The following is an 11,295-nucleotide window of genomic DNA, read 5'->3' on the forward strand; positions in this document are numbered from 1 at the left end:
TTAAGCTACTCAGAAGTATTCGATCTCGAATTTCGCTGAGAAGTTAGCACCCCATTTTTTAAAAATTATTTAAAAATTGTTATGAACTTAATTTCGCATTAAAAAATACAGAGAACTCTTCGTCTCGTCAAAAGGAAACCGCTCAGAACTATTCGATCTCGAATTTCGCTGAGAAGTTAGCATCCCATTTTTTAAAAATTATTTAAAAATAGTTATTAAGCGGAACTCTTGTTATAAATTATAGAGAACTCTTCGTATCGACAAAAGGAAACGGGAATCAGCTCTAATCAGCACTATGGAATTTCAATGTTGGGGTGCTAACTTCACAGACGCCAGTAGGACATTCACAAAATATGGAGTTAAGATAACACACAGGTAGATGTATGACCCCTGAGGATATTAAATCTTCTAGTATTAGAAATTAATTTGTTATAAGCTTTTCCGTAATATGCTGCAAAAGATATGATTAACACAACCGGTTACCTAAAGTGTATCTGTGCGGATATATATATTTCTTAAATTATCATTTTTGAAAGTATTGAATTAAAGTAATTAAAAGTATAAAGAATCATTAACTAATACTTATTTCATTAATAATTTATCAAAAAACGATCAAATGTGCACACACGCGCACACACGCGCGCGCGCGCGCGCATGCACGCACTGCAATAATTAATATATAAATAACAATAATAAAAAGATTAAGTAAGACATCGAAATAAAATTGGCTTGAATTAATTTTTGTAATTAATATATTTTTATTCATATCCATTACTAGTTTTACTATTATCACTTATCAATCTTACATTAGTATCATTTAATTATTGTAATAAAATTTGAGGTAGTATAAGTTAGGAAACTTGCCAGTGTTCATAAAAATATCCATTAAATTTTTACAATAATTGTAAATATGTATACACAATGTAAAATATTCTATAATAAATTTTCCTTTATAAAAATTTATAATAAAATTAGATGATCGCGTTATTATCCAATTACATAAAATGATTATCAATTAATATTAGACTATTTGATTTTTTTAAACTAACTGCTAACATCCATAAAACAAGACGTAGACTATTATATTTTTGTCTATATTACTCATTTCTTACGTATTTTATATTATTATTACTGAATATTGCCTATATTAAATAATAATGTAAAATATTAATGACGTACGTACGATTTAGGCGACCAGTACGCACTCGGCAATTCTTCCCTAAATTGATCAAAAATTGACATCATAATATATGTACCTGATTTTTTAAAATGCTGATAACATACACAAAACAAGATGAAGAACTTGTTAAATTTTTGTCGATATTATTTATTTTTCATTTATATCATATTTTTGTCAATAAATATTGCTTATAATAAGTAGAAATGTGAAATATTGAGAAGGTATACGCTTTAGGAGATCGGTACTCATGACAACTCTCTCTTACGTATTATTATGAATTGCATGATTTTGTCGGTTACTACCGACAAAGACATAGACTACATAGAGAATAGACTGCACAATCCGTGTATCAAAATGGTCGATAAAAGTAAGAGAGAGGGACTGTGGAAGACAGCCATCTCTATCTCTTTCCATTCAACAGTTGAATGGGAGAGTGAATGAGATGGAGATTGGCCGTCTTCCACGGTCCCTCCCTCTTATTATTAACGACATTTGAATACTACTTATTGTTAGATATGGATCGTGCAGTCCATTCTCCATGTCTTTGGTTACTACAGTTGATTAAATTTTAATGTTAGATATTTAGAAAAGGGTCATACATACAATGAAGGAGATTCTATGCATGCAAGAATCGAAAACTCGTGTAAAAATGCGTCGGTTTTTACGCAACCGCAGTGGTGTGAAATCATGAGAACGGCAAAAGTACAAGAACCTTCTTATCTTGTTCACGAGATGAACCAAGATGAAATATTTAATTTCAGCGAATTGTCTAATGATGAAAAATGGCAAAATATTAAAATAATGAATTTGAAGGAAATATCTGTGCAGCCAAATACTGGAAAAATTTACTTCAAGTATAACTATGAAGAAAATTTGCGCATGTGTGATCTATCTTCATGTATTTCTCGATATGTCATGTCATGTATAACACCGTTTACGGCTCAGGCGTCGATATATTATGAGGTAAAATAAATAAGATAAATATTAAAAATGTAAATACTTAATGAAATTACTTAATGTAACTTAAAGTAAAACGTTCATTTATTAGTAAATAGAATTTTACAGGGTGTGGAAAAAGTCCCGGACCACTTAAATATCTTGAAAAGTAATCATTTTTGAGAAAAATGTTTTATACAAAAGTTGTAGGGTTGAAAATGATCTATTGACTGACCTTATCAATTTGACCTTGGATGGCGCCACCAAGGTCAAGTCAAGGTCAAATCGATTTTTTTAAACGAAACACCCTATTTTTTATTTTAGAATCTAATAGCTGAGGTCAGGAGCTTTTCAAAACACTTTAATAAAGGCTCTTTTTAATCAGTACTTTTCAAGTTATGAGAGTTGAAAGTTACGGAACTGCCGGCATTATCTAATTGTAAGTTATTACGTAGAAATTGCCCGACTGGATTTATGAGTCATGTATGTGCCCGCGAATGTCTGTATCTCTATCTCCTCCTCTCTCCTACCCTTTACTTCTCCTTCCCTCATACTCCTTTCCATCCCCCCTCCCTCCTTCCCACCCTTTCAACAAAAACTGGAGATTACATAAGCTAGAGATCTCTCCTGTCAAGTTCACTCTTTCTGTGACCTGCGATTGAGAAGGTATACTTTTTCGTGATATACGTACTCCGTTCTGAGATTGCTTATCGCCACAGTTATCTTTGTTTATAAAGTATTTATTTAAATTACTTTATAATGTTTACTGAACAGGAGCGTATATCCCTTTTAATGATATTATAGGATAGGGTGATCGTAGGAGATCTTACGCACACGTGACAGAACTTTTCAATCAAACTTTTAGGAATGAGGACAATAGTATATCTAAATCGATTGTTATTCGTACTGTACAACGTTTTGAAGAAATGGGTTTTTTAAAAGACCATAATAGACAAGGTAGACCAGCAATAGTGACAAATCCTGATAAAAGATTTAATGTTCTACAGTCTTTTATCGTAATTCAATTCGTAAAGTTGCACAACACGACATCGATCCTATGTCAGTTCATAAAATTCTAAAAAAGGAGAAATTTATCCATATAAGATCCATCTGGCGCAGGAACTATGTGAAGATGATTTTGATCGTCGCATTGAATTTTGCAAAAGTATGATGTTAAATATCGACCTTTTTAAAAAAAAGGTAAAAAAAGCGCTAAGCATGCGTGCTTCTCGTGTAGAACCACCATTTGGGCTGGTTTCATCAACGTCAATTACTTAATCGGCCGTGGAATCGACCGTGGAACTAATGATAATTGCGTTTGTTGTTTAGTAGAATTGACCATTTACGGTTAACAGTTAATCACCGATTAGGATTAATCGAGTTGATGAAATTCTTTATTATATGATACATTCCAACTCAAGTTATAATGGCTTTATTCCCCTTCAAAAATTATTATCATTATATCACAAAATTTACTAAATCTAATGATATATGTAGCATCTGTATAAAAGACTTGATATCAACAATTGTGGCGCCAAGTTAAATTCTGTTAATTTAATTAAATTTATCAAAACATATGTTTCATCTGTATAAAAGATTTGATATCAACGATTGTGGCGCCAAGTTAAATTCTGTTAATTTAATTGAATTTATCAAAATTTTATGTATTATTCGTAAAAAATATTTGATAGCCAAATTAAATAATTTGTACAAACGATTTGATATCAACAACTGTGGCGCCAAGTTAAATTCTACTACAAAATAAATAAGAAATAAAACCTAAATGATACTATCTTTATTATTTACTTAATCCAAATGGTACTATCTTTAATTTTTATACAATGAAATCTAAGAGTATACGTGTACTTATTGAGGAATCTTCTTGTTTCAATCCAAATGGTTAAATTCTTCTCAAATGAAATTATCAGATCACAATTCATTCAAAGACATTTCCTCTTCCAACTAAAGTAGTGGTTATTTAATTACAATTCATTCAAAGATTTTCTCTACCAACTAAAGTAGTGGTTATTTAATTCTCCTTCAAAACATTATACAAAACATTACAAAATTGCGTTACTTTACTCAATTTAAGTGTTACCACAAAAAATTAATTAATTAAAGAATTAACCGTATAAAATGAAAAAATTTAATTTAAATAGAAAAATTTTTCATGTAAAAACACTTGGCGCTGCTAGATCTCGATATAATGACATGGTAGTCTAGTAATAAAACATGAATGTAAATAAAAATAAGAATATAATACTTAAAAAAATAATATAAATAAGAAGCATATTAATAAGAAAAGTCAGAATCATATTAAAAAATATGAGTATTTAGAAAATTTGAGAAGAATTTAACCATTTGGATTGAAACAAGAAGATTCCTCAATAAGTACACGTATACTCTTAGATTTCATTGTATAAAAATTAAAGATAGTACCATTTGGATTAAGTAAATAATAAAGATAGTATCATTTAGGTTTTATTTCTTATTTATTTTGTAGTAGAATTTAACTTGGCGCCACAGTTGTTGATATCAAATCGTTTGTACAAATTATTTAATTTGGCTATCAAATATTTTTTACGAATAATACATAAAATTTTGATAAATTCAATTAAATTAACAGAATTTAACTTGGCGCCACAATCGTTGATATCAAATCTTTTATACAGATGAAACATATGTTTTGATAAATTTAATTAAATTAACAGAATTTAACTTGGCGCCACAATTGTTGATATCAAGTCTTTTATACAGATGCTACATATATCATTAGATTTAGTAAATTTTGTGATATAATGATAATAATTTTTGAAGGGGAATAAAGCCATTATAACTTGAGTTGGAATGTATCATATAATAAAGAATTTCATCAACTCGATTAATCCTAATCGGTGATTAACTGTTAACCGTAAATGGTCAATTCTACTAAACAACAAACGCAATTATCATTAGTTCCACGGTCGATTCCACGGCCGATTAAGTAATTGACGTTGATGAAACCAGCCCAAATGGTGGTTCTACACGAGAAGCACGCATGCTTAGCGCTTTTTTTACCTTTTTTTTAAAAAGGTCGATATTTAACATCATACTTTTGCAAAATTCAATGCGACGATCAAAATCATCTTCACATAGTTCCTGCGCCAGATGGATCTTATATGGATAAATTTCTCCTTTTTTAGAATTTTATGAACTGACATAGGATCGATGTCGTGTTGTGCAACTTTACGAATTGAATTACGATAAAAGACTGTAGAACATTAAATCTTTTATCAGGATTTGTCACTATTGCTGGTCTACCTTGTCTATTATGGTCTTTTAAAAAACCCATTTCTTCAAAACGTTGTACAGTACGAATAACAATCGATTTAGATATACTATTGTCCTCATTCCTAAAAGTTTGATTGAAAAGTTCTGTCACGTGTGCGTAAGATCTCCTACGATCACCCTATCCTATAATATCATTAAAAGGGATATACGCTCCTGTTCAGTAAACATTATAAAGTAATTTAAATAAATACTTTATAAACAAAGATAACTGTGGCGATAAGCAATCTCAGAACGGAGTACGTATATCACGAAAAAGTATACCTTCTCAATCGCAGGTCACAGAAAGAGTGAACTTGACAGGAGAGATCTCTAGCTTATGTAATCTCCAGTTTTTGTTGAAAGGGTGGGAAGGAGGGAGGGGGGATGGAAAGGAGTATGAGGGAAGGAGAAGTAAAGGGTAGGAGAGAGGAGGAGATAGAGATACAGACATTCGCGGGCACATACATGACTCATAAATCCAGTCGGGCAATTTCTACGTAATAACTTACAATTAGATAATGCCGGCAGTTCCGTAACTTTCAACTCTCATAACTTGAAAAGTACTGATTAAAAAGAGCCTTTATTAAAGTGTTTTGAAAAGCTCCTGACCTCAGCTATTAGATTCTAAAATAAAAAATAGGGTGTTTCGTTTAAAAAAATCGATTTGACCTTGACTTGACCTTGGTGGCGCCATCCAAGGTCAAATTGATAAGGTCAGTCAATAGATCATTTTCAACCCTACAACTTTTGTATAAAACATTTTTCTCAAAAATGATTACTTTTCAAGATATTTAAGTGGTCCGAGACTTTTTCTACACCCTGTATAACAATAGAGAAAGCGCATTGATTTACGCATTGATAACTCTAAGCTTGTTCTTTGCCACTGCACTAGACTGCACTAAAACTTTTTATTTCGCTTTCGTTAAATTTCAAATATATTTAAAATCACAACAACGTGGCACAAATTATAAACAATAAATAAAGAAGCAGATAGCCACACGCAGTATATCAGTAGCGAGAATCACATATTTAAAACATCATTGTTAAAACATAAAATCATAAACGTTTCGGCCAAGATATGGTCATCACAGACGTAAAACTTTTATCAAGCAATTTTAAGTTGGGAAATTTGGGGGGATTATTAATATTTCAGATTTGATTGCGTTGAAAGTCCGACAACCATATCGGTACGCAATTATAATTTCTGAAATTAATTCATTTAAATGAATTTAGAATAGTTCAACATCTTAACGTTCAGACCGTTAGTGGTGCTTCTTAGTTTAAAATATTGTCGTTAACATAAGCGGTCTTTCAATCTTATTATTGTTTTATCAAGCAAAATATTCTCTCTCCTCATCATTACATCTCTTAACAACGCAATAATTATTGCTTGAAAATCACAGAATCTGGAAATTTTGTGATAACACGGCGATCATTAACACATTGACCGAATACATAGAAGATCAACCTTTGAGTAATATTTCAATTTGCTGAATTAATCTGTGGATATTTAATTATAACTTCAAGTTTTCTATGGCTTAAGAGTTTACATCATTGTATAGCATCACTGACAACTATAAAATATAGATTGACGAATGGCTCTAACTTTGTTTGTAATTATATTTATATTATCTGTGTGTATTAATTATAACCGATAATTGTAACGCGTTTGATTTATCGTTTCGCAATCGACTAATGTTTTTATATAATTTACATATATTCGAATAATGGCCACGAGGGGTTGGTAATTTTTGTACAAAGGCTGGTAATTCAGTGGTAATCCAAACGAAATTTTGGGTAATCCAATGTAATTTTTGGCAAGTCTAAATAATCTTTAGTGTTCTCAGGTAATCTTGTGTAATCTAATAGGAAATCCTAAGTAATCTAAGGGTAATATCAAATAATCTGTAGGTAATTTTAGGAATTCTTAAAGTAATCTCAGATAATCTGAGGTAATCTAAGGTAATCTTTGATTTTTTAGTGAACGTCATTGATGAGCATGTTGTATTTTTTTTACAATAGTATACATTTTTAATCAATTTTTGGAGTTGACGTAAAGGAATTGCTTTTTTATAATCTAGCTCTCAGGCTGTGGATACACAAGCGTTTAAAAATTGCGAAATTGCCAAACTACTTTAAGCAAATTTCTTTGCGTTAGGAAATTTGTCTAAAGTAAATCGTTTAGTTCCTTAAAACGGAATTCTCCCTCCCGAAGTGAACAATGATTTGCATTTATTTCCCTGCTGATAATGGATACAGATGGAATAATGCCGTTCAAATTGGCATGTAAAGTTTCATAAGTCAGGCATCCACCTATTATTCAAAACAAATTTTAAAGAAGTTAAAAATAACTAAAAATACAAATATATAAAAATTACGAAATACATCTCCTTATCTACAATGAAAAGATATGTGCAAAATCTTTTAAAAGATTTTTTATATTGATTATTCTTCGAATTCGTTTTAGAATTGTTGAGAATTGCTGTCTCAAAAAGACTTCGCCGTTTCATCATACGCACACGCGACGCATTTAGCTGCCGAGAAACAATCACATATCGGAAATGCAGTCTTTCGTGTTTCGACACGTTTTCCAGTCTGTGCTTGATGTAAGTTGCGAGACGTTGCCCGCTCTGTTCCTGATACAGTTTTTGCTATTATTTTGTGGTTTTATTATCGAAATCGATCAAAATGGAAAATTCTGAACAATCATCGAGGGAATTACCCGCTGAAATCAATACGAAAAATACAGAATTGGTAAATTTTGACAGTAAATTAAAAATTTTGCCAAGTTATTTGATCGAACTGTTAAAAGAAACAGGATATTACACTGAAAGTTCTCTTCTTTCGATTCACGAAAAAGACATTGAAGAAATAGAAGCCTTTGCAAGAGAGCAACTTCATTTGTTAGTGGATAAAAAAGATTATGTCAAGTATTATGGTCCATTGTTTTCCAAAAAACCTGAAATGTTTAAAATACTAGGAGGATTTAAAAAGCAAATTTTTGAATTGTCCCAACAGTTGCAGAGAGAAACAAAAGCAGGTGATAAAAATGTAGATGATGGAAAGAAAATTAGTCATAAAAGAAAACGAGACGATTTATCTGAGGAAAACTCTGATTTAATCAAACGGACCAAGATAATAGATTTACATTTAGAAATGGAAAAAATTAAAAAATTTATACTGGACTGGATAGAGCAAAAAATAAGTAAGACATCAGATACGAATGAAAATTATTTATTGGAAAAAGCAAAAAATATGAAAATTAAAGTTGAAGCTGGGGATGAAAACCTTATTTTTTCTACTAATTTCTGTTTCAAAATTTAGAAGTTTTTAAGTGGCCGCGAAAAGATGACATTCAAGAAGTTGAGAGTAGATATATATTTTATGGCCCTATTAATATGCAGGGTGTTAATCCTTTAACTATTTCTCAATCTGATAGAAAACTGATTATAAAACAATTCAAAAAAATTAAAAAAAGGTTTTAGTTACATCAGGACTTTAATAATTTTTAAGTACATACACAAAAGTTTTAAGATATTTGTTTTACAAATGTATCTTTTTATTTATACTTAACTTGATTAGACGCAAAATTTTTAATTTAACATTAAGTTGTGATAACAAAGTGTCTAACAAAGAGTCCGTATTACTGTTGTCTTTTTAAATATTTTTTATTTTATAAAATACCTATTAATATTTATTATGTGCTAACTTCACAGAGATTTAATATTTATATTCAATTGGATATTGTTTTGTTAGTATTAAAAAATCTCAAACGTTATGAGTAGTCGAACTTCTCACTATGTATACACATAATACATATTCTTTTTGTAAAATTTATATATTTTTGTGTTCCTGTATGCAATAAATATTTGTTTTGTAAAATTGCGTTTTTTTTAAGCAGTGAAAATCGATCTGAAGAAATAATACTTTAGCTACTCGTATAAGGTAATCTCAGATGAACAAAGTAAATTTGGAAAAATCTCAGATAATCTCAGGTAATCTCAGAAAATATGACGTAATTTTTAATACTCTAAGGTAATCTTGGGTAATATGAGGTAGTATTTGATAATCTGAGGTAGTATTAGATAATCTTAAGTAATCCAAGGTAATTTAAAGGTAATCCGTATCAAGGGTAATTTTTGTACACCATAATCGCTCGTGACCAACCCCTCGAATGGCCATATCTTGGATAAAACGTTTATGATTTTATGTTTTAACAATGATGTTTTAAATATATGACTTTCGCTACTGACATCCTGCGTGTGGCTATCTGCTTCCTTATTTATTGTATTATATATAACTATTTCTTTTTAAGTACAACAAATGTACATTAATTCAGCTACAAAGAACAGCTATAACAACTTCCATCCTTTTTAACTATATTTTTTCACATTTTGCCCTTAGTGAATATTTTTCTCAGAATTTTTAATATAATTTTTTAGAATTTTTGTATATATTTCAGAATTTTTCAAAAATTCTGAATAATTTTGTAACTTTTTAAAAAATTTACCAGATTTTTTTTTGAAAAATCAAATTGAAATACTTTTTAGATGTGTCAAGAAAATCTATTTTCTTTTAGAAATGTAAATTTTGAAACGTTTTAAAATTTCTCATTTCATAATTTCTATAATGAAATCTATAAAATCCGAAAAAGAGCTCAAGATATTTTTTCGGAAATTATAAAATGAGGAATCTTAAAAATTTTAGAATATTTCAGAATTTTCACATATATGAAAAATTTTAAGAAAAGCTATACTGTAGGTACACACACACACACACACACACACACACACACACACACACACACACAAGAGGGGGTAATGTTCGTAGTAACAAAAACTCTTGAGGCACCATAGTTTTATTTTCTACGGATTGGTAATATTTACAAGTAGTAATCCGTTAGTTTGCGCCGATATCATGGTCGATCGAGTGTAAAAGTAGTGTAATTACATGATAATTCGTGAACTGTTCGCGAACTGTCTTCGCGGCTGTCATCGCGGAGGTTTCGTGTTCTGACAGTTATGTGTATCAAGAGGTTAATAACGTCTTCGAGATTACTCAGATAAGTTTCATTAAATATTTTCATTACAAAACCTTTATTCTTACTATTTCATTAAAAATCGATACTTTGTGTTATATATTTTATTTTCAGTTATTGGTTTTCGGTCTAACACTATCAACGGTGTTAAATTGTGTATAGAAAAGAAGGGATTGAAAAAAAAGGAAAATTAAAGGGAAAAAGAGGAAAAAGAAGAAAGAGAGAGAGGGAAAGAAAGAGATGTGGAAGGAAGTATAATCTAAATAAACCTGAATCAGTGGATAATCACTGACAGCAGTCCTAAGGGTGCCATTGGCAATGGCAATCAATTTATCATAATATTTGTAATACAATTGTATTTTATATTTTAGCGGAGCACATAAAAGTATTCAAAATGGGAAGATAGAAACATTTTTTGTATTTAGTTGATGATCGGCGCAAACTAACGGATTACTATTTGTAAATATTACCAATCCGTAGAAAATAAAACTAATATGATGCCTCAAGGGTTTTTGTTGCTACCAACATTACCCCCTCTTTTTTTTATGAAAATTGTCGTGTAATCCACTTTTTTAGTATTTTTAACAAAATATTCTAATTCGTACAAAAATTCTAAGTGTGAGAAAAATTTTCTTTGGGAGCGTATTTAAAGCAATGTGCAAAGCTACCGCTAGAAAAAAAATAGAACAAAAAGTGTGCATCTGTGAATGATAAAACTATAGGAAAAATGATGCAAAAAAAGGAAAAAATAATGTTCAACTCATTGTTGGCACATACACAGCTCTTCGTCGAGTCTTGATTTGGATTCGCCGCTCTTTCGCGGCTCCCCCGC

The 11,295-nt window shown here is 30.3% G+C and overlaps 1 protein-coding gene across 1 annotated transcript in view; it reads right to left on the bottom strand.

Annotated features, from left to right (window-relative positions):
- Window positions 1-11,295, bottom strand: part of LOC108729561 (coiled-coil domain-containing protein 134) — a 55,911-nt gene that overhangs the window by 44,177 nt on the left and 439 nt on the right. Inside the window, 1 exon segment of the mRNA XM_018458733.1 lies at window positions 11,241-11,295. This exon segment is cut by the window's right edge and continues 33 nt beyond it. Within this exon segment, the coding sequence (XP_018314235.1) occupies window positions 11,241-11,295 (55 nt within the window).

The sequence above is a fragment of the Mycetomoellerius zeteki genome, unplaced genomic scaffold, assembly GCF_001594055.1.
Source record: "Mycetomoellerius zeteki isolate Tzet28-1 unplaced genomic scaffold, Tzet1.0 scaffold76, whole genome shotgun sequence".
NCBI lineage: Eukaryota > Metazoa > Arthropoda > Insecta > Hymenoptera > Formicidae > Mycetomoellerius > Mycetomoellerius zeteki.